Source organism: Glandiceps talaboti, chromosome 5, assembly GCF_964340395.1.
Source record: "Glandiceps talaboti chromosome 5, keGlaTala1.1, whole genome shotgun sequence".
NCBI classification, from domain to species: domain Eukaryota; kingdom Metazoa; phylum Hemichordata; class Enteropneusta; family Spengelidae; genus Glandiceps; species Glandiceps talaboti.
Genome location: NC_135553.1, coordinates 25,604,449 through 25,629,448, shown reverse-complemented (window position 1 = coordinate 25,629,448; position 25,000 = coordinate 25,604,449). Strand labels below are relative to the sequence as shown.

At 37.0% G+C, this 25,000-nt stretch overlaps 1 protein-coding gene across 1 annotated transcript in view; it reads right to left on the bottom strand.

Moving 5' to 3' along the window:
* LOC144434767 (polycystin-1-like) overlaps positions 1-25,000 on the bottom strand; it is an 85,713-nt gene that overhangs the window by 13,180 nt on the left and 47,533 nt on the right. The window contains exons 9-25 of the mRNA XM_078123250.1: positions 23,649-24,284; positions 22,440-22,706; positions 16,808-21,891; positions 13,185-13,343; positions 11,451-12,100; positions 10,549-10,846; positions 8,872-9,866; positions 7,966-8,218; positions 7,314-7,509; positions 5,375-6,000; positions 4,318-4,458; positions 3,523-3,708; positions 2,909-2,931; positions 2,428-2,559; positions 1,697-1,909; positions 927-1,111; positions 460-707 (exon numbers count right to left, since the gene is read on the bottom strand). Coding sequence (XP_077979376.1) covers positions 460-707; positions 927-1,111; positions 1,697-1,909; positions 2,428-2,559; positions 2,909-2,931; positions 3,523-3,708; positions 4,318-4,458; positions 5,375-6,000; positions 7,314-7,509; positions 7,966-8,218; positions 8,872-9,866; positions 10,549-10,846; positions 11,451-12,100; positions 13,185-13,343; positions 16,808-21,891; positions 22,440-22,706; positions 23,649-24,284 — 10,292 coding nt within the window. The remainder of the gene's footprint in view (positions 1-459; positions 708-926; positions 1,112-1,696; positions 1,910-2,427; positions 2,560-2,908; positions 2,932-3,522; positions 3,709-4,317; positions 4,459-5,374; positions 6,001-7,313; positions 7,510-7,965; positions 8,219-8,871; positions 9,867-10,548; positions 10,847-11,450; positions 12,101-13,184; positions 13,344-16,807; positions 21,892-22,439; positions 22,707-23,648; positions 24,285-25,000) is intronic.

Sequence of the window (25,000 nt, the reverse complement as noted above, 5' to 3'; positions counted from 1 at the left end):
TGTGATATTGACATTAGTATGTGTGCATTATAGAAGTCATGGGTTATTGAATATATTAACACAAACACACACAAACACACACAAACACACGCACACATACACACACACACGCACACACATACACATACACACACACATACATACACACATACACACGCATGCACACACACACACGCACACACATACACACACATACACATACACACACATACACACACACACATACGCACACACACACATTATAAGTGTAAGTATAAGTGCATGTAGCGACATTGACAATCCCAATTTTGTTGTCTGAAGATCACTTGAAGCATGAAACTCTGAGTAATAACTTATTACATCCTTATTCCTTTGAATAAATCTATATATTATATATTTTGTGTTTCTATGCTGTACTTCATATTCCCCAATATTAAGAGTTTACAGAATAAAAAAAGACAAAAATTCTGTCTTTCTTACCTTGAGCGGTTCAAGTAGAAAGATTGATGATGTGAATGCTATGCTGACTGCTATCAGCCACTGCACTGCTTGGTTGACGCTGAATTTGTTTCCGTAATATAGTGTTAGGCCAACAGAACCAGCACACAATACAAAACATGTAATGTAATTCACATACAGGAAACAAGATGGCAGGTAACATTTTCTTCTTTTAGAAGAGTTTCTATTCCCAGTACTACTCCTCAAATGTGTCCTTGATCTTTCTCTTTCTGCAAGTCAAAGATATTTGTATAGTAAATAGCAGTTAAATAGTGGTCAATTTGAGTAGTAACTATTACAAATTAGAAAAGAATTAAAATAATGGTTTTATCCAGTCCAAAATTGTTCAACTTGGTTGACAACTAGTACAGACAGTGTTCTTCAGGGCCACCACATTTTGAAGCTAGCACCATACTCTGTTCAATTTCCTATATAAATATTTGTAGTGCCTTTCAATGGATTACCTTTTCCTGACATAAAAGTGTTAGGTTTAGAACTTTCCAGGGTACTCATAGTTGTAGACACTGCAGTATAAAGTCCGTCAGTACTTCCAGTGTTGTTCACAGTCTCACCCTCATCATGTGGTCTTGATCTTGAACTCCCAGCACTTCCTATCTTCTGACTTGGATGACAACTATTACAGAGAGAAAACATTGCTAAAGTTTATAAATAATGGTTGCTTTGGGTAACAATGACAGAAAGGAAACATACAAAACTTGACCAGTGGCCAACTTTGGTGACAATTATCACAGAAAGAATACATCACAAGAATTTAAAAGTAACTTGGGTATTAAACACCTATTACAGAAAATAACAACCTACAAAAGTTTACAAGTGGTTAACTATACAGATAATTAGTTTGTGGGTGATGGTTAATTGACTCAGAAAGTCATATAGTTACTGACTTAAGATTCAAATAGATTAGAACTTGCATTTTCTTTACAAATCAAAAGAGCAGTTTCCCGAGAATTTATTCACAAGAAGACTATACAGGGACTGACAACTCATTCTGTAAGTCCTGGTTTCAGACAAGAAAGAGACAGTCTGGGGTCAGGTGGCTGCTTCATACACTTTTGATAAAATGATTTAAGTGATTTGGCATACAACTTTTATTTGATGCTTAAGGAATTGCAAAAGGGCTATGTTCAGGGAGAACACTACTACAAATGTAGTTATTTCTAGGATTCAACAAATTACGATAAAATTGGGATTTTCTCACCTTGTATGGGTCAAGTCTGGATCAGCTCTTGGTGTAAAAGTATCTTTGGTCAGATTATTTGTTTTATGAGAAGTTGGAAACTTGGTTCTCCTCAATTTAGGATGTGAACGTTGATGCTGAGTTGTTGGTACATCATCAATATCATTGATCAGTTCTTCCAAAGAATCATCTTGTTTATCCAATCCATTGCTTGTTCCTGCAACCCCTTGTTTCCTACATTTATAAAAAAAAATTGTTCATTATTATTAAATACTATTACACACTTTGGCTAGTATGTGTATGGAAAGTTCAAACTCAGACAAATGTCCGAAATTTACTGGTATCAAAGAAACTGAATGCACTGTACTTTACTAGTATGTTTATACACATATCAATACATACAATTTGACATTCACAATGCTTTGACTTCTGATGTGTTAATAAAAACACATCGTTTTAGACAAATATGAAAATCTAGTGTTATATTTTGAGTTTCCAGGGTTTTCATGTATCACTCACACAGTCACTGCAGGGACAGTTGAAACTTTCTTTTGAATAATTTAATGAAATTCTTTCCGAGTAATTTGTTTTAGACAATATCTATAGCACACGTTTTTTGTGGTTTGTGGGTGGAAATTTGTTCAATATTCCCTCACATTGGTGACAATTTAATGTAAGTCATATTTATAAGTTTAGTAACATGCCTATTAATTACTATCAAGATTTATTGATGTTTTTATGTGTTTTCTAACCTTGCACCACTCTGTGTACGTTTGACATGAGTGCCTGCTTTCTTGACTTTCAGTGACCCATCATGTGACGGTAACTCTTCAGGCCAGCTTAGAATACTTTCATAGGACCACCATTTCCCCTTCTCCAGTGGCCTGCAAAATTAAAACACAGACAAAATTTAGTCTTATACTATTCAAAATGTCTTATGGCTTGTTTGTTTTTATTTTAGAATGTCAGGGGAAATATTGCAGTTACATCCAGTTACAAATAGTGCAGGTTTAATATTACCAATTACAAGTTAAATTCATTTCTATTCTTCTTCCCATAATAACTATATCAAATCAACTTCTCCATTTTATTGTTGTCAAGTCCCTTTCTTACTTTTTCTAAAAATGTTGATAACATTTCTGTAAAATCACTGATGATATTGATATCAATCAATATTTCAAGAAGAGCTCAAAAATACATTAATCATTTAAATTAATAAGCATTTTGACTCACCCTAGTTCAGGTAAAGTTGGAGACTGAAAAAAATAAAGAAAAAAAATTAATGAAAAGGTTTATGTATGTCTTTGTATGTACAGTAGAGAGAGAGAGAGTGTGTGTGTGTGTGTGTGTGTGTGTGTGTGTGTGTGTGTGTGTGTGTGTGTCTCTCTCTCTCTCTCTCTCTCTCTCTCTCTCTCTCTCTCTCTCTCTCTCTCTCTCTCTCTCTCTCTCTCTCTCTCTCTCTCTCTCTCTCTCTCTCTCTCTCTCTCTCTCTCTCTCTCTCTCTCTCTTATTTTCTCTTTCCTGTATTCACACTGTCTCTCAAACATTCCACTTTTTCCATTTTAGGACATGATACACACCTAGTAGGCCCCTTTGGTTTTACAGTTGACAACGTTGTCATGGTTACAAATTAGTGATTGCAAGGTAATTTAGATATCATCATACACACTGTTGGATTCTTATTTTGTATTTTCCTTTTCTCTCATGTCATATCACACATTAAGTGTACAAACTTTTCTATCATGTCATATCACACATTAAGTGTACAAACTTTTCTATCATGTCACATCACACAATAAGTGTACAAACTTTTCTGTCATGTCACATCATACATTAAGTGTACAAACCTTGGATTTTGTCGGGACTGGCCATCCAAGTTTATTCAGCTTCACATTGTTGTTGTGGAAACTGCTTAGAAAATCTTCATCCTCGTCATACTCATCATCATCATCATCATCATCACATGCCAATGCTGCAGTTGTTTCATCCTGAGGCAAGTGTCTAAAGCTATCACAATGTTTGATACACGCCCCCTGTACACAAACACAATAGTTTTTAATCATGTTAACAATGCATCCACAAAGTTTAATATGTATTTACATCCATAGACCAGAGCAGCCAGCCTGACATGGTTTATGAATATTCATTTAATTATCTATTTTTATTTCTCGGATTATCCTTGCCAGATTACTGCTGTCAACTAATCACACACGGATTATCCTTGCCAGACTACTGCCTTCAACTAATCACACACGCCCCCTGTACACAAACACAATAGTTTTTAATCATGTTAACAATGCATCCACAAAGTTTAATATGTGTTTACATCCATAGACCAGAGCAGCCAGCCTGACATGGTTTATGAATATTCATTTAATTATCTATTTCTCGGATTATCCTTGCCAGACTACTGCCGTCAACTAATCACACACAGAAAGCAGGAAGAAGGGTGAAAACACTTAATTTCAAATAAAAACATTCTGAAGTATTGGGATTTCCACATTTGAAGATCACAAAACTTGTGTATCTTGAGTGTGGTCCATGTTGGTTTGCAGGAAATGTGTCTGATGAATAAGCCTGCAATATTTTATTGAGTTTTTGAGGTACATTTTATTGTCTATGCATGATAAGTAACAACTTACAGCAGTTCCCATTGCCTTGAGAATGTTGCCTTGTCCTCCAAATGCAATGACAGAGCCACCAGTTTGAGACAGTTCACACAATGCATCCATTTCTACAGTCTGTGCAGTCATGGGTTTATTACTATAGTCTAATACAGTCACCTGGTAAAACAGGAAAAAAAACAAGAAAATAGACAAGATCTTATCAATATTTCTGTAAACACAAAATAGGTTCTCAAACTTTGCTTCATCAAAAAAAAATATTCAAAATTTTCCCCAAAGAGGGCTCCATTTGAAATAACTTCAACTTTTTTATTTCTGGCCAAAGTAGTGAATAACATTTTGTCATTTCACCTTGAAAATGTTTGTCAAGGTCAAACATCAATGTCTCATAAAGCTCATCATTGATAATATGAGGGTAGGCACTTATGAATGGTGTCCATATGTATCAAACTTTTGGAGATAACAGGCAAGTTTGCAATATGTTTTTTAATCACAAATATGGCCGTCATTTTGCTATACAGATCAAGGTCATGAAATTAAGTGATGTGCATAATGCCTCACATAGTAAAACCCAATTATTAATGTCATGATTAAAATATTATAACTTCAAATGTTAATTCAAAAAGCTATGGAGATGGCTATTTGACCTTGAAGAAGACTTTCAAGATCAAAGGGCAAGGTCTTAAAAGAAAGCTCAAATTTGATATTATGGGTGTAGGCACTTGAATGGAGTCAATACGTAGCATATTACCTCCAAAGTTATGAAGCATATTGTGAAATTTAATGACAAATATGGCCGCCATTAAGCCAAATTTGATTCAGTCACAAAATAAAGTGAAGGGCATACATCTCATATACTATGTTACCTTTGTGTCAGGTTTGGTTGAAATTGGTTGGTGTATGCCAGAGATATGAGGGTGAACACGCACAGATGCACAGGCAGAACTCAATGTATAAGTCCCCTACGGGTGGTGTATGTTGGGGACTAAAAAAGTGTTACACTGTATGAAATGAGTGTTTAGGTGCTGCCAATAGATGGCGCAAAAAGCCTACTGTGCCTGATAAGAAATCTTACCTTATATCTTGTATTTCGGAAGATTTCTCCCACAATAAGAACAATGATGAGACCAACTGCTGCTGTCAAAAGACCAATCATGCCTTCATGCCATGAAATCCATTCTACCCGAGTCTCTTGGTGTATCTGGCCATACCAGAGTGAGTTCAAACATAGCAACAAGAATGCCAATGTAGTACAGCATGTAACTCTTTGTACTCGGGTAAACCAACTTCTCAGAGGTCTTTCATACACAGAAAACCAAAGATGTCTCTCAGAGAAACCGCGAATAACTTCAGCAGAGAAGATGGTTGAGAATTTGGACAATTGTGCTGAGTCAGCTGACATGAATTCTTTCTTCACCATACTGTTTTCACTGGTAAGTGTCAACCACTGTCCACATATGAAGTAGAATTTTTTATCAGTATGCAGATCTCTGATCATAACCCGTGATAGATACCAGCATGGATTCAGTCCAGTATTGTCATGCCAAATACGGATTTTCCAGATATCACCTAGATGAGTATCTGTGGCTACAAGGAACATATCAAGACTATTTCTGACAAATGCTCCAGCTTTGCTGAGATGACGTGTACCACTCTTACCATGTTCACCATACATGTTGATCCCTACATGGGCTGATGTACCTGTACGTACAAAGGAAAGAAATCAAATCAAATTAACACTAAGCCCTTAATCACAGGATATGCTGAGGGAAATACAAAATGTTTGATAGTGTGAACATTTCACACTGACTATAAGCGTTCTATTATAAACTGGAGAGTTGTAAAGGAAATTACAGCATATTTCCTTAAAGGGTAAATAGGGTGATCACTATTTCACAAAATACTGTGTATATCCTATTTCTTGTGAAGTGATTAGCTTAATACATAACATGGTTGAGCACTAATTAGGTATAGCTGTGTTAATCTTAAAAAGTATCAACTTGAATAATTGGATTAACTTAGACTGTAAGATATTTCGTGTTACTCTGCTCTCACGTTCATCAGCCTCCTCTCACCATGGGAGGGGTTGACCGATGTGTGAGGGTGCCCTATCATGGCATACCTTACAGACTAGGTGAAAGGGGTTGATGTGTGAGGGCACTCTATCATAGCATACCTTACAGACTAGGTGAAAGGGGTTGATTGAGGTGTGAGGGCACCCTATCACGGCATACCTTACAGACTAGGTGAAAGGGGTTGAGTGATGTGTGAGGGCGCCCTATCACGGCATACCTTACAGACTAGGTGAAAGGGGTTGAGTGATGTGTGAGGGCACCCTATCACGGCATACCTTACAGACAAGGTGAAAGGGGTTGATTGATGTGTGAGGGCGCCCTATCATAGCATACCTTGCAGACTAGGTGAAAGGGGTTAATTGATGTGTGAGGGCACCCTATCATGGCATACCTTGCAGACTAGGTGAAAGGGGTTGATTGATGTGTGAGGGCACCCTATCATGGCATACCTTGCAGACTAGGTGAAAGGGGTTAATTGATGTGTGAGGGCGCCCTATCATGGCATACCTTACAGACTAGGTGAAAGGGGTTGAGTGATGTGTGAGGGTGCCCTATCATAGCATACCTTACAGACTAGGTCAAAGGGGTTGAGTGATGTGTGAGGGCGCCCTATCACGGTGTACCTTACAGACTAGGTGAAAGGGGTTGATTGATGTGTGAGGGCGCCCTATCACGGTGTACCTTACAGACTAGGTGAAAGGGGTTGATTGATGTGTGAGGGCGCCCTATCATGGCGTACCTTACAGACTAGGTCAAAGGGGTTGAGTGATGTGTGAGGGCGCCCTATCATAGCATACCTTACAGACTAGGTGAAAGGGGTTGATTGATGTGTGAGGGCGCCCTATCATGGCATACTTTACAGGCTATGACAAAAAAACATGCATTCCCACAGAATTGTAGCTGTAGGCACCTTCTTCTAATGTCATTAAAACAACTCACCAGCACCGCGTCTCATTCCTGTTTTCACTGTTATTTCATATTTAAACGAGGCTTCTTTACCACACAGCGGTACGATTCCAACACGCCGTAGATCGACACCATCTCTCCATCTAGCCACTAGTACGGCAACAAGGTAAATGGCACTAACAGCACACAGTGTGATGACTGCTACAATGCTTGTATTTGTATTTGCTCTCTGTTGAAGTAATAAACAAATACACCATTAGATGCTGTATTGTAAACAGGTTAATTCTGATGGCCGTGGAAAAATTTCCTGACTCATCTACAGTTGAACGATTGAAGTCTCAACAGAGGACCATGTTTGTTAGGGTGGGGAAGTAAGAAGAAATGGGAACATCACAAACATCAGTTAAAGGGGAACGTCGTATCATGAAATTCAAATAGAGACATTTTCATGAACTACGAGTTCTGGAACATCATTTCATAATTTTACATCACCTACAATTATTTTGGATTTCAGAGAAACATCACGTTGATCTTGTGGCTTTATAGGGTATCTTTGCTGTGGACCATTGCAATATTGGAGTCCGCAGGAATAATATATTCATGGTTGAACAATGAATATTCATGAGAGGAATTTTACACTGCAGTAAATAAGCACTTGGGAGTCATTCAGTCTAACCCTACTTACCCATCCAATAAAGTCTACAGAAACCAAGTCAGAAGCAGCAGAACTACCAAAAGATGTCAGATGGCTACAACTACAGACAGTACAGGATGCCATTGACTGTTCAAGTGGTGAACAACCACTGCTTTCCCACTCATTTACTGTTTCATTGTAGAATTGACAAGATGAGAAATAAACACCCATGGAAACGTTCACTTTTGTCTGCTTGTAGTTGTTGGTTAGTAAAAGATAATACATATCATTAGGGTCATAATCACTGAAAGAAAAACAAAAGAAAGACAGCTATTATCATACACGCAGTATCTCTTCTATTGTCATTCAATGGAAAGTGCATTCATCGAATCAGTGCAATAATTGTTTTGTATCACACCCTGGCACACTTTGCCAAAATATGGTAGGTAAGTGGTGCACTCATCAATATCTGTTCGCTCAGTGATTTGGTTTTAATTTTAGTACAGGTACCGAGAATCGACAGTATAGCTATGTGAGGTGAAATGCTAGTACAGGTACCGAGAATCGACAGTATAGCTATGTGAGGTGAAATGCTAGTACAGGTACCGAGAATCGACAGTATAGCTATGTGAGGTGAAATGCTAGTACAGGTACCGAGAATCGACAGTATAGCTATGTGAGGTGAAATGCTAGTACAGGTACCGAGAATCGACAGTATAGCTATGTGAGGTGAAATGCTAGTACAGGTACCGAGAATCGACAGTATAGCTATGTGAGGTGAAATGCTAGTACAGGTACCGAGAATCGACAGTATAGCTATGTGAGGTGAAATGCTAGTACAGGTACCGAGAATCAACAGTATAGCTATGTGAGGTGAAATGCTAGTACAGGTACCGAGAATCGACAGTATAGTTGACAAAATGAAAAATCTAAGAAATAATTTAAAATAATTCTTACTGCTCAGATATGAAAAAGGTATATGAAGTATGATCTGAATCCATATCTTCTTCTGTGATTGTCAACATTTCAATATAATTGTCCTCTGTTGGTTCCTCCAAAATACCAAGATACACTGTTATTGATGACTCATGTTTGGGTTCTTTCTTGTCATTCATAGGTGTGTACCTCACTTGTATATGCATGGATGATGGTATGAATGACTTGGGGAGATCTGACAACATGAAAGCACCAGTCAGGATTGGTAACACTTCTACAGACATGTACATCATATTGGTCTGTGGATCACATGCAAATGAGTCGATACGAGTGTTATTCTTTGAGAAAGGTAAGTCATTCAGTAGGTTAAGAAACTTTGAGGTCTTAGAGCCCCTCTGCATTTTCATTGTGATCCGTTGACTTTCATCTAGGTCTTTTATAGGGATGAGTGTACCGTCATTGTTCCTGTATTCCAGCATCTGGACACGTGATGTTATATTAAGGCTGTTTGCTGTACCCCATGTGTATGGGTTTTTGTTGTTGCACATCATTACCTCCAAGAACTCAACGTCGGGACCTACAGTGACGTTGAACAAACCGGATGGTATCTCAAACTTACATCCATTCACTTCAAGAAGTAATGAAGCCGTTGCCTGGTTAGAACGCTGGCCGACACCTTGAATCCCAGGTGATGCCACCTGTGCTGGTAATTCATGTATTACTTTGGCTCTAACTAGGAGACTGAGGAGTTTCTGTGCCTGAATAATGAAATTAAGTATCAGAGCCTGCCTCTCTTTTTCATCAATGTACACTTTGTCAAACAATTTGTCCTGTTCAATGATGTATAAGTTGAGAGCATCTATGACATTGGATATGACCGTCAGCACTGAATCAGCTGGAATACCTTCAGGATCTTCTCCATCGTCAAGGAAATCGTCTGTCACCAAAAGTATGTTCATTAACGTGATAGTGATGTCATCAAAAGTCATGGTGGACAATAGTTCATCAAGGTATGACTGCAATGAAGACCAAAGATTTCAGGTGTGAAAAACAATTATCTGGCAGAATTATCGAAACAACTTGGTTCAGAACAAAATAATAATCGAACGTAACCACAATGATTCCACTTATAAGATATAACACTAATGTGAGAACCTGGGATTGAAACTCTGGCCTTTAAACTAATGGCATGTTCTTGCCTACCAGATGATGTTGTTATTTGACCAAAATATATAATGCATTTGGTTGTTGCTAAGGGCATGGTTATGGTTGCTAGGGCCAATTGTATCAGAATATTTTGAAGAAACACCTAATTTGCATATCACTGATGAGATCATTATATGCTTAAGATTTCTTTATCTATACACCCCAAGATGCATCCCATTAAATTTCATTAAAACCTGCTCGATCAGTAGTTATGGAATTAAAGATTTTTGACCAAAAAGACACATTTTTAGCCCTAATTTGCATATCACTGATGGAATCATCATGTCATGAACATTTCTTAATCTAAACACACCAAAGAATGTTCCCACTAAATTTCAGACGGATCTCAAAATCACATTACTGAACCTCAGTTGTGCTAAAAATGTTCCAGTTCTAGCTAGTGCAGCTATAGCAAATAGAATGACATCTCCCCTAAAGCAAATATTCCCCAAAATTTCATAAACTCAACTTGAATAGACATGGTGTACTTACTGTGCTCTGCACTAAGACTGAAGAAATCTGCTTGACAACTGTCATCGTACTAATCTTTAGTTCCGTCACAGATTCAATAATATTGGTCCTGGTATCAACTCGGTATTGGAAATCAGTTGAATCTGCATGTTTACTTTCAGCATTCAGAACTGTTACCAAGGCAGTACCATATGCAGTCACTTTTTGTGGATCATGTGTTTGTCGAAAGAACTGGAGTTCATTGATGGACTTCTCGTATAGCCATTGCGACATTGACAATGTTGTGTTGTCTAGCACAGGTAGTAAAACTTCAAGAGTTCTGTAGGGAAAGGAGAAAATTCATTAAATATTCAGTTGAATATACAGCAGTCAGGTAAGACACAGTTTATCAATATCTCTGCAATTAATACTTCACATCCACAGATTGACAGAAAAATTGACTGAAATTGTCAGGTTGCTGTCTAGTGGTAAACAAGCATGGACTTTTCATAAATACATATTTTTTATCAATACACATTGATTATAACTAAATATATATTCATAACTATACATATTTATTCAAAAAATATACATATTTTCAGATACTTGGATTTTCACAAAGATACATATTTTTTTTTTTACAAAATACATATTTTCATAACTATAAAAATTTTTAAAACTATATATATTATGTAAAATTATACTTCTAGTATACATATTTCTTTATAACATATTTTTCATAACTGTAAATATCTTTTATAACTGTATATATTTCATAACATGTAAACACATTCTTATAACTACATGTACACATATTTTTTAACATCAATACTTACCCATTGTAGCCAACTGTATGTACACCAAATCTATTTTTTAACATCAATACTTACCCATTGTAGCCAACTGTATGTACACCAAATCTATTTTTTAACATCAATACTTACCCATTGTAGCCAACTGTATGTACACCAAATCTATCTTCAACTAATATGTTGACATAAATGATATTATCCAATATGTCAAGTCCAACTGGAGTTGTGACACTAGACTTCTGTTGTGTTCCCCAGTACAGAATGTATGCTTCAGCCTCACTGTTATCAGTTCGACGTTGAACAACTACAGAATATCTGAGAGGTTCATCCAGGTTGTCTTCATCATACCAGTCTTGGCATTCAAAATCTAACATGCCTTCCAATGCTATGGTCTGGTCTGGGGACACCACACAAGTACCTCCACTAGGTGGCTCATTTGGAGGCAGTCGCATTTCTGCATACCCAGGTTCTGAAAACTTTGTATTGTATTTATCTGTTACTGTCAATACAAAGGTATATTCATAGCCGTTGACTATTGCCCCTTTACGAATTACTAAGTTGGGGGAGTTACCCCCTGTGGTTGTTGTTTCCATGTTCAATTCTAGGACCTCATTATCCTCTCTCACCACGCTCCATTCATAAGTTACTTGTGTACGGAAACAATTTGAGCAGCGACCTCGCATAGATACACGATGACTGGCACTAACACTAACTCTTGGTTGGAGATGACATGTTCGACAACTGATAGACACTGATGGTTGGGTATTTTCTTTGACAATCACCTGTTGAAAATGAAAACAATTATAAATTACTGCTATAGTGTACATCTGCATATAGTAATCTGCCTAACATGGGGAGGATGAATAATATAACATTCAAAAGGCACATATTACGACTATAGTATTTTTACTGCATATTAATTTATGGTGGGAGATACACATTGATTTTTGTATTTGTGACTTTCATTATCTTCAATAGAACAGGCAAGTAAATCCACATTTACATTAAAGTCCTAACACTCTGTGGAATAAAAGACTTTGTGTATTCAAGGGCACCCTAAGTTTCTCATTATAACACATTAACAACTATGGCAAGGGTTGGTCTGCCTGGTGATCGGTTTAAACAATTTGTGAAAAAGTAAGTGTATGAGTACTTGTTGGTGATACTTTCAATTCATAAGTCTACATTAACATTCTCAATGACTTAGAAATGACAACTGACATCAGAAGGAAACTTTGAATCATTTGTTTTATTTATGATCCAAAATTACATAAAATGATAATTATTGCTCAGATCACCATCTGACAATTAGTGATGTAATTTTTTCTACAGCCCAAAATGAAATTGTGATAAACCCAACCAACCCTAGTTTAAGCCTCTGAACCTGACGAGTTTTTTAAACATTTAAACAAAAAGATAAGAAATTCTTTGTCTTCTTGATCTTCATATATATCTGTTTTCTTTCCCCAGCGATGTCTGTACATATTTCATCAAACTATCACAGAAGGGGTATTCTGACCGACATTTCGTTTGTTTTCGAGTCGAAGTAATATTTTTCAAAAAGATAAAATAAAATGAAATAAATTCCTGACTTAAATCTATTTTCTGAGGCCATGTTATCATAAACACAAATTATTATTATCTATTTATTTTTTGCCTAATCCTGTTGTAAAGGGTGTTGACCTTTTGTTTCATTTTACCAGATGGAAGAAATAAAGGGTCGGTGAGAAATTAAGTAATGCTGCCCAAAGACAATTTTGCAAGCAAGAGGCACTTGCATGGCCAACATCTTTGAAGAAATTGGGACATTGGATGAAATGAATTATATGATCTTAGAAATTTTCTACAGAATGAAAAATTTCTGACCTTTTGTTTGCTGTTTCCAGAGGTACGGTCAACTTTGCTGACAGTAAGCTCAAAGGTGTATGTAACATCTGCAGTAAGTTTGCCAGCTTCTATAATGATTTCACTCTCGGTAAGTGTACCAGAAAAACACACACTGTCTGTACTTTCAGTACCTGTACCCTGAAATAGATATAGATTGATGGATCAATGCATACTTTGTGAATCTGTCATTTCGTTTCAAAAGAACACAAAATGAAATTATGACATTGCTCCAATCTTATCAGGTATGTATAGCGCCCTCAATGTACACACTTACTAAACTTTTGTTTGGTACTCATACAAAATAGAAATGACCAGTACTGACTATAAACACCATCATATTTTATCATACATGTAATAAATTACTGCCATAGTGTGTAATCTGTAAATACATGATAACAACATCTGATTTGACAGGACCAGACAGCACTACTTACATAACTAAAGGACACACAGACTGCAAACCAACAAATGTGATGTAAGTCATACACTACGATAAGTGTAAACGTATCATACACAGAGAAAAATGGGGGACAGAACCATATCATAATCAACACACAACAAAAACAAAACAGACCCAATATCAAACGTTATCAAGTTATCACACCACTCCCTGTAATACACACAAAATAATCAGACTCAAGAAGATATGGCAAAACAAAATGTATACACTAACTCGCAAAATTTCTGGATCAAAAAGCTTAATACCTACAGGAATAATGGAATCAACCGTAAATAATAGTACCATTTGGTAATGTTGGACCTAAATGTTAATCACAGTGATATGGATCAGACCTACTAACACAGCTTGGACAGATACATTTCCCGATTACTGTAGATGTTCTAAAGAAATTGACTAATGATACATGTAATAATATATACTATATTGAACAAGTCTGTAGAGTTGAAAGAATGTGAAATACTCTATATAACAAATAAATCATTAGTATTACTATTATTATTAAAGCACTTATGGTATCACTCGAAGAATGCTTGCCCTCTGCATCTCCGATGAATCTATCTAAAATATAGCACCAATGGCATTGTAGCACAATTATATAGTCTATATTCTCTTTTTTTTAAAAGCTTTTCCACTTGCCTAACCATCTATGTTATTATTTTTGCAATATACATAACCATTTCACTGTTGCTATGGACATGGGCTAGTTGCTAGGCGTATATGTGTTCATTTGTTGAATGTTTACCCATTTGCCTGTCCAGCCCTGTTGTCATCGTAGCCACACACACCATAATTTTGACTGTTGTTATGGGCGTGGTCTTGTTACTAGGTATACATATGTTCATTTTTGGAACGTCTATCTACTTGTCTATTAAATCCCTGTTGCTCTCTTTGTAACATATACCACCAGTTGGCTGTTGGTATGGGTGTGGTCTTGCTAGGGCTATTTGTGTCAATATGTTCATCAACATATCCCTGCATGCATCCCCAACAAATTTCAGCCCTATTTGCCCTGTAGTTTCAGAATTAAAGATTTTTGACCAAAAAGTCCTTATTTGCATATCACTGAATCAGATGAAATTATCATGTCTTAAACAATTCATCTACCCATTGCACAAACATTCCCACCAAATTTCAGGCCAATATACCCAGTAGTTTTGAAGTTTCAGTGTTATTTTACCAAAATCATGTTTTCTTGACCCAAAATGCACATTTCTGATGCAATCATTTTCATTTGAACAATTTTGCATATACACATCCAAAGTAATGTCCTCACCACATTTAAAGCAAATTGGTCTGGCAGTTTTGACTTGAAGCCGTTCACACACACACACACACACACACACACACACACACACACACACACACACACACACACACACACACACACACACACACACACACACACATTTTGTGATGACTATAGCTCTACTGAATGACTTCACTGTTCAGATAAAGGGTTATTGTGACAGTCATCCCAGGAAGGGATGTGGGGGTGGGGTACTCCCCAAATTTTCAGATGCTGGTGTGCAGCCCAAGTTAAAAATATCCACCCATGTATATTCCAAAAGCACACCCATTGTGAGGGATTTCCAGTTACAATTATCCAGTCAATTGGTTGTTGTGGAATATTATCAAGTCTTCAAAGAAGAAATCCCCCCCCCCCAATACTTTACTTCTATGTAACTGCATGGAGGCATGGTTTGAAAGAAATTGGTGGCAACAAATAAACACTACAATGTGTCTGTGATAATACACGAAATGGCTGGATTTGAAAACTGAACCTGGGTTTGAGTTAGCACTATTGAACCATATCAGTTCAGTAGTGCTAACAAAGTGATGTGCATATGACATTGTCACCTTTGTGCTATATTTGAAAGAGATTGGACATTGAATGTCTGAGAAATAATGTATTATGGAAGGATGGATGGACAGATGGAAGAAGCATATTGTAAAAAAAATAATTAAACTTAGCTTGTGCTTTTTTTCTAAAGAAGCGAGCTGACTATTAGTGTTTTACAATTCACTATGATGTCTTACATTCATTATATAATAATACAGTGCAAGATGCAAGGCCAATGAATATACAAGAAGTCTTCATGGAAGACATAGCGCCCCCCCCCCCCCCAAAAAAAAAGAAAGAAAAGTATTCCATGTAGTGACTACAACAAGTTTTTTAGTTTGTACATTATGTCGCAGACTTTCAGTTCAAAAAGGACAACTATGGCAAGGCAATCAAAAAGATACACTGTCAACACCTAAAAGGGTTGTTCATTTCTTATCTATTATGTGTAGATCCTTGACAATTTCAGGCACCTTAGCATTAATATTTATATTATCTTAATGATTTCGAAGTATGAAGACATAGCTATTTGACCCTGAAGATGAAGGTCAAGGTCAAAAGTCAGTGTGTCATTAGAAAGCTCATCATTGATAACCAGAACAATAGCACTTGAATAGGGTCTCTATCTGTTAAGTGTCAAGAGCTATCGGCCAAAATTTGAATATTTATAACAAACATGGTTGCTATTTTGCTGTTATCGTGGGGGTTGTGAAACGAAGTGATGTGTATATGCGTCTGACATTTGTACAAGGTTTGATTGAAATCAGTCCAGGCATATCAGAGATATACATACATACGTTGACAATAACATGGCTATTTGACCTTGAAGATGGAGGTCAAGGTCAAAAGTCAATGTGCCATTAAAAAGCTCATGATAGATAACACAGGTGAAGACACTTGAATGAGGTCTCTATCTGTTAAACTTCAAGAGTTATTGGACAAAGTGTGATTATTTATGACAAATATGGCCGCCATTTTGCTGTTATCATGGGTTTCTGAAACAAAGTGATGTGTATATGCAGACTATAACATCTGACATTTGTACAAGGTTTGGTTGAAATTGGCACATGCATATTGGAGACACAGGTGGACACAGAAGGACAGAAGGGCGGATGGACGGACGGATGGACGGACAGACGGGACCCAACGTAGTAGCTCCCGTCAGGCTTCACCCTTTGGGGGCTAATTATACAGTGCAAGATGGAAGGCCAAAAAATTGGAGAGATTTTAAGAACTTTGATTTTCAGGGAAATTGGTCCAAAGTCCCTTAATAAGATAGCAACAAGGTTAAATAAAACTTACTGAACTTGATGGGCTACCAGTACATGTCCACTCATAGTCCAAAGATGTCTGTTCATCAGCTGGCAGATCGGGGTCATAGGACTCACTAGCGTCTAGGACTAAAGTATCCTGGACAGAAGTGGTACGGATCCTGCCGCCACTGATAACAGCCACCAAGGGACTAGACAATATACTCAGACGCAGGCTGTCAACACTGATGAGTGGTGTGTCTTCAAATTTTGCACTGAACTCCAAACAGTATTCGCCATACTCCAGTGTATGTCCTCGTAGATGCAATAAGGGAACACCCGTGTTCACATACGCAGGGAGTGAAATCGGTTCCATGTCATATCGAAGAGAACAATTCATAGTCTCAAACACCTTCCATTCATACACTGTGGTATACTTTAAGCACCAGTTCAAATTGATGTCATATTCTATGTATATGTCATTTGAACGCCGAACTTGTCTATTGTATGGTCCAATAAGGAGTAATTTTGGCTCTGAACATAGCAGAAGCTGAATGGTAACATTTGTCTTTGCTGATATAACACCTAAACTGTTATTGGCATGTGCGTTAACCTGATACGTACGAGGTGCTTTGAAGCTGTGTATAAAGACATTGTGTGTACTGTGTTGAAGTCCACTAAGGTCACCATAATCCATGGTATACAGGATAGAGTTTCCACTGTCAACATGAAGTGTGAATGTAACATCATAGTCTGAGTACAAAGTCTCAATACCACTGGTTTCTATTCTTAGATTTTGAATACGTTCTTGAACAGTGACTTGGTCTGTGATAGTTTCATTGCTAAGGAGATTAGATGCCAGTAACTTTATGGTGTGCTGACCGGTCCAAGTAAATGTGACTTTAATTTGTTGACCTTTCATTTCTGTGTTGTCCACCTCCCAGACGTACAAGACATCTGAACCAGTTGCTACTTTGGCTTCAAATGTTATTTCTTCATTTGACGCATACACTGTATTGCAGCAGTCAATGATTTCAAGCCCTGTTATTATCTCCTGCACAGTAATGTCCACAGAATCGGTTTCAGAACCAAGGCCATTCTTGGCTGTTACACTAACAGTATGCACTCCCACAGTTGTAAATGTATAGTTGAAATTACCATGGAATTTTTCAACAGGACTTCCTGGATCTGTGGAAACACTCCAAATGTATATGACACTTGAGCCGCTTACAATTGTGGCTGTGAATTCTATTTCTGTTCCTGTGGCAACAGTATCCACCACTGTTCCTAGTTGCAAACCTGTGACTGGCTCTTCCACAGTAATATCTTCCATTGTTTCATCAGAATTCAAATCATTTGTAGCTTTTACAGACACTTGAAACACTCCAAGTGATGTAAAAGTATGTGAAACTGTCCTGGTATAATAGGTATCAGGAAATGTCCACTCATAGACCATATTAGATCCTGTTGTTGTGTTTGCTGTATAGGCAACCGTCTGATCAATCGCAACATAATAACCTGTACTTGTGTCCAAAACGATGGTGATTCCAGTAATCAATTCTTGTACAATTTGATGGGTATATGCAGTTTCAGAGCTCACTTTGTTAATGAAAGCAACAAAAACCATAAATGATCCTGGATTTTTCCAAGTATACACAGTGTAAGGAACGTCAGTTACGAAACCGTCATAATCAAACTGCCACTGAAAAGTCAGATTGGTTCCTGTATCATAGGTGGCTTCATATAATATGGGTTCTCCAACTGCAACTATAGATCCAGATGCATTGCTTGAGATTCCAAAACCTGTCACCACTTCCATTGCTTCAGCAATAATAAAATCTGTCTTGTCATTTATAACATTTGCTGCTAAAACTCCAATCTTATGTTGACCAACTATGTTGAATGTATAACTCATGTCCTGGTTATCAGATGTGTGTAGTTCTGATCCATAGTGTTTCACTGACCAGTGATATGACTGCACCACTCCACTAGTCACATTGGCAGTGAAATTGTATGGATAAACACTGTCTGTGACTGCATACAAACCCTCTACCAAGTCACTGTAAATTTTAAGTCCTTCAATATCTCCCAAAACAGTCACACTCGTTTCAACAGAGGGTGAAGTACTGATGTTATTGCTAGCTGTAAGTTTAACAGTGTACACACCAGTTTTTGTGAGTTGGTGTACGTAGTTATTGTCTGTTGTAAGCACAGGACTGGTGCACGGAGAACAAACCTGCCAGGAGAATGTCACTTCATTTCCTTGTGTGATAGTGGCTGTAATATTAATGGATTCTCCTTCGGAAATGACATCGCTGCCGTGAATGTCAATACTCAAACCTGTAATTGGGTCCAACGCATGTACTTGAAATGTTCTATTTTCTGAACTAACTTGATTGGATGCGGTAAGTGTTAAGTCATATACACCCGTAGAAGAGTACACAAATGATACAGATGCTCCCATAGCATTGTCGATGCCAAAATTCCATGTGAAGATCACATCACTACCAAACTGTACACTTGCATTGAAAACATTCTCATTGCCAGTGGTTACATAGAGAATATCATTATCATTATCATTCATAATACTTCCCTCTAAACCAGCAACATAGAGATTAATTCCTGCCACAGCTTCTTCCGCTTGGATTGATGAGGAGATTGTGACAGTACTCACTTGGTTTGACACATACACAGTGATAACATACTGCCCAGGATTGTTAAAAGTATGACTGAGTTCACCAGCAGAGATGTTGGTAATCAATTGATCATCAATGTGCCATTCAACTTGGAGAGTTGTAGATTGTAAAAACATCAAAGAAATCGAAGTGGATTCCCCAACAACTGCAACTGATGTGTGTTGCAGTTCCACATCCGCTGTAGTCAAGACTTCTTCTACACATAATGTTCTTGATACTGTTTGTGAGTGTGATTCACTGTCTTCTGCAGTGATAGATACAGTGAAAGATCCTGCGGAATTGTAGATATGTGAGACTGTCTGATTACTGTTTACATCCACAGGCGATGAATCACCAAAGTTCCATGTATATTGGAGTGTAGTGTCACTGTTTTTACCCACAATAGCTGATATTTCAACAGGGTCATTCACACCAGTACATTTTGGAAACTCAATGTCATTCAGAGAAAATGTCTCCAATATCACAATCTCAACTTCTGTCTTTTCATAGCTGATTGAGTTGTTAGCATAAACAGTGAAAGTGTAGGTGCCAACTTCACTGTAAACCCAGTTAAAGAAAGGATCATCTCGATCTCTTATCGTCTGCTCTCCAACAACACCCGTATCAAAGGTATACATAATATCTGATCCTGTGCTCACAGTGACAGTAAAAAATAACAGTGCATTCACTTGGTTTGGGTTAGGGTCATCACAAATGACAGTTAGTCCTGTGATAGCTTCTTCCACTTTGATAAACAATGATGCATTGGCACTGCTCACTGGGTTACTTGCTTCAACTTTAATTTCATAATTTCCAGGAGCATCAAAACTCATTGATAGAATTGGCTCAGATTGTTGAACATTGTCCTGAATTTGATTATCTTTGGCAACTGTCCAGCTGTATAGTGGGGGTGAGATTGTACCTGAGATATATGCTTGAAAAGTGATCAGTTGATGTGTGGCTGCAATCACTTTAGATGAAGTTATGCTCACGGCTGTTATGCTGTCTATAACATTAATAGCCAACTGTGTGGCCAAACTGTCATACTGGTTAAATACAGTCACATTAATAGTAAAATTCCCAGCAGAATTGTATGTATGAGTTGTAGACACTGTGGTTGGACCAATGGACGGAGTAATCGTGTCTTCAAAAACTAAAGACTCATCATCAAAATTCCAGCTGACTGTAACATTATAGTACTGGTCTCCTTGAAATTGGATTTGAAATAAAATTTCAGTTTTGCTACTGATTACAGTTTCAGCTGACAAAAACATCAAATTGGCTAAAGGCTGCATTCCTATGACAACTAAGTCTATTGATGCAACGGCACTATTCAAAGCATTGGAAGCATTCACTGACATGGTATAGTTATTGGCTTGAGTAAAGGTGAACCAAAACTCCGGGCGGTCGCCTGTGGAAGCTGCAGTATCCCAGCTGTCTTTACTCCATAGATATGTAACAGAAGTACCACTTCCCACATTTGCAGTGAAAACTAGTTCATAACCAACTAAAGCTAGCACAGTTGTTCTTTGGATGTCTAGGCCAGTGATCCTCTCTTGGACTACAATGTCAACTGTAGTACTTCTGGTGTTGATGGGGTTATCAACCATTACTTGTAAAAGATAGTTACCCAATGTATCGTAAGTTTTTTCATAGTATGCATAGGATGTAGTGGACGGCACAGTAGTTGGATTACATTGTGGTACAGATGCAGCTATTGCAGTTGGGCAAGAGCTTGTAAAGTTGACCGGAAATGTTACGTCCTCAAATGTCCATTCTGATGACAAATCAGAGCCCGATATGACTAGTACTGTTAAGAATATGGTTTGAGACTTTTCAAGGAAAATGGTGCCACCAGAGTTTTCAGATATTCCACTCTCCTGAATTGGTGGATGGATGAAGGTGAGACTTTTGATTTTATCAGCAAATGTCACTTTGCACAAACCAGAAATAGTATTCAATTTAGTTTGAATTTGAGCAACGAATGTGAATTCCCCTGTAGAAAGATTAGGTGGAGAGAATGCAGGGTCATTTGAAATGTACTCTAATGGTTGCGTATAAATGGCACGTATAGCATAATCTTTGCTATCAATCCATGTATTTAGATTGTCAGGCTGACTTCCAACAGATAGCCAGGTTGATGCTGTTCCTTGTAAAACACTATTTGGACTATTTTCTGCAAGTTGGTCAGAGCAATGAATTGGTTGTGTAGTAGCATATTGCACCCCTATCACATCATCTTGATCAACATCAATCATGGTAGAGAGCTGCACTTGATAGTGTGTTGTTTCTGTGGATGTGATGTGGATTGTAACATCAGATTTCAGTTCATACTGTGGCTGGGTTCCATATTGAAATCTAGGAGGCTCTATCATGCATTGATTGACATCATAGTTACTGCAGTTGGGACTGTTTTCTGGTTGTATACATACTGCAAATGGTGAACACAATTCAATACAACCTGCAATGAAAAAAAGGATAAATTTACTTTCTGTTGATAATCTCACTAAAACTAGTTATGAAAGGATAACACTAGTATCGCCCATCAAAACTACAAAAAGGCAGCTTTTAGTAGCATTGCATAATAATTATCAAGTATGATCTATTTGTTGACAACAACTTATAAACAGATGAAGAACACTAATTTTTAATAAAAAGTACTCCAAAATATTCACTGTAGTAAGATATTACAGATATCTTGCGATCAACAAATCTTTATGATGTCATATCCACAGAAAGGCCAACCTGACATCAGACATCAATAGGTTACATACACAGTACATACACAGTACAAACTAGATGGTAGAGAAATTGACTAGAGGATAAGTAAAATCTATGCACAATAGCACAGCTCATACCAGGTGGTAGTAGAATTTGAACAGGTGGGCAGGATGGGGTAAAGTCAGTGTACAATAATAAATACAACATATACAAGGTGGTAGAAGAATTTAACCAGTGGGCATGATAGGTTTAAAGTAAAATACACATGTAAAATAACACAGCACATACCAGGTTGTAGTAGAATTTGACCAGATGGGCAGGATTGGGCATACACTTGAAGATGCAATTCTTCATTACTTAAACTTCCCAGGCTGACAAACTCCCAGCTGATAATCTTTCCTGTGTGCTCAAAAAACATTCCAGGTAGGATAGCAACAACAGTCTGAGTAGGTGTAGCTGTAGTAGTAGACGAGGGGAGATCATCAAATGGGTAGTAACCAAAATCATATATCCCAGTAACAAAGGTTTCCACATTACCAGCATTCTCAACATAGCCTAATGAAGACAAAAACAATACACTTTCACTTTTAATAGTTGTATACATGGAAACTTACCATAAAACTTAAACAATCTGAACAAACATATTTGATGTAAATTATTAATGAGGTTGTGGTGAAGAACTAACCATCCTTTTTTATGAATTAAAACTGTAAAAACCATGAACTATTATTATAACCTGTTCCTTATTAATTTTCATACAGTCATAGCACATAATGCAAATTCTTCTTTGGTCGTTCTACTTTATGTCTATCATGTCTTAAGTTTAGTTTGATAGTGCATGAAATATACCAAAACATTCAAAATTGCAGACAGTGTTATAATATTCCTGATTTTTCATAAGGCTCCATCAATTAAATACTTTGCCATTCTTGAGTTTCCTCAAAACATAACAGGCAGAGAGAGAAAAAACAAACACAGACAAAACACACAATGCTAGCATGTCGTGGAAAATTCACTTTGCTGTTGATTAATTTCTGTTTGTACCTAAAAATCTACTACATTGGTGAAATGTAAATGTCAAATTTCAAAATTTGATTGTCTTAAACAACTATATGTGTAGTTATTCTAGAGATATTTGAATGAACTTTCCATTTACAATAGTATCAAATATGGCCATGTGCAGAAATTTTGAGTAAAACTATCAACAAACCTTCACACGGGAAGGAAAACAGAGAATATAATTGATGGTTCCCAAAATATGTTTATGAAAGTATTATTACGTATCTCCACAATATTTTTCTTCACTCAGTCAGAAAATATTTGCAGCATAAATGTTTAGTCACTTTGAGTTACAGATAACAAAGCCCTTCGGTCACTTGTATTCTACTGGCTAAATGAAGAAAAAATACTGGAGTATATCAAACTATATCCTAGGGATAGATGTGAAATAAAAATCTACTCAACAGAGAAGTGAAGATAAATATAGTTAATGCCTACCAGATGGAATCCAAGCGATCTTAATATCGGTCCCCTTGTCAAACAGGAAGGCGATGTTAGCAGATGATGATGTGTCTATGATGTTCTTTGGGCACTGAAGACTGCCTTGCACTTGACTGTGTAGTGTAATCTTGTGACTACAAACATCAGTTTTTATGTCTGTATATACTGTTACTAGTACTGTATGGGTAGTAGGTAGAGCAAACTTATGCTCTACAGAAATGTCTGTGGTATTCAACAGTGCAGTATTGTCACTGAAGTTCCACTCGTAAATATTAACAGGTATAGTGGTATTTACTGAAAACGTAACTCTCATCAAATAGGATTCTGCATTGTTACTGATATCAAGACTGATACAAGCACTTGTAGCAAATCCATCCTGAAAAACATATCGTTGACAGTCTATTGACACAGTGGTGTCTTCACATGAGCTTCCACATGTATTGGTTAAGACATCTTGTTGAATATTGCCACACAAACATTGTAAAGTTTCTGCCACAGCTGCATAGGGATAGCCAAGAAGATAGCATTTTTCATTGCACGATGCTTGGTTATAGTTTGCAGTATTGATTTGAGGATCATAAAATATCACTTCCTTGGTGTTATCATGCACTTCACAGTGTACATAGCCTGTTACTGTAACACAAAAGAACAAAAACAAAATAAGTTGTGCATTCAATAATGAAATCACACTGCTCCACTTGCACACAACTATGTCTTTGTGGTTTCTCAATGTAGTCAGTCCTGTAGTAAACAATTTCTATCTTATACTTAATAAACAACAAAGAGCACTTTCAACATGATTCAAGTTGGATCAAGTATGTGATGTAATCAAAACATCACTTTGATGTAGTTTAGAGAAATGTTAAGAGAAATGGTCCAACTAAAGTTCTTCACTGTGCTATGATACGTTTTTGAAATTAGGTTTACCAAGACTTGCATTTCTAGGATATCTGAGGTATGATTGTATCTTAGAAGCTAAGCCAATGACAACTGCTAGGATTTATACCACTATAAGTACCTAATATGACCTTTGACCTTCTATTGTTATCCTATCGTCAGCTATTTTACCAGGTGCTAGTTTTGAAAGATTGGAAAACTTGAATTTTTGTTTATATCAAAGTGATTTCTACACTCATCATGACCCGATCAGAGGGGTGCATTCTATCTATTTGTCATTGAAACAAAACTTTGAGTGTCTTGAACTTATTTTTGTGACACTGTAATGACACCGTCAACAATGCAAGATTCTTTTCAACTTTTATTGTCTTTCATAGTCATATGTCATAAAATTGTTCAAAGATTGCGTATATATATTTCTTTTCTGGTGGAATAAATTTCAATTCAGTTCA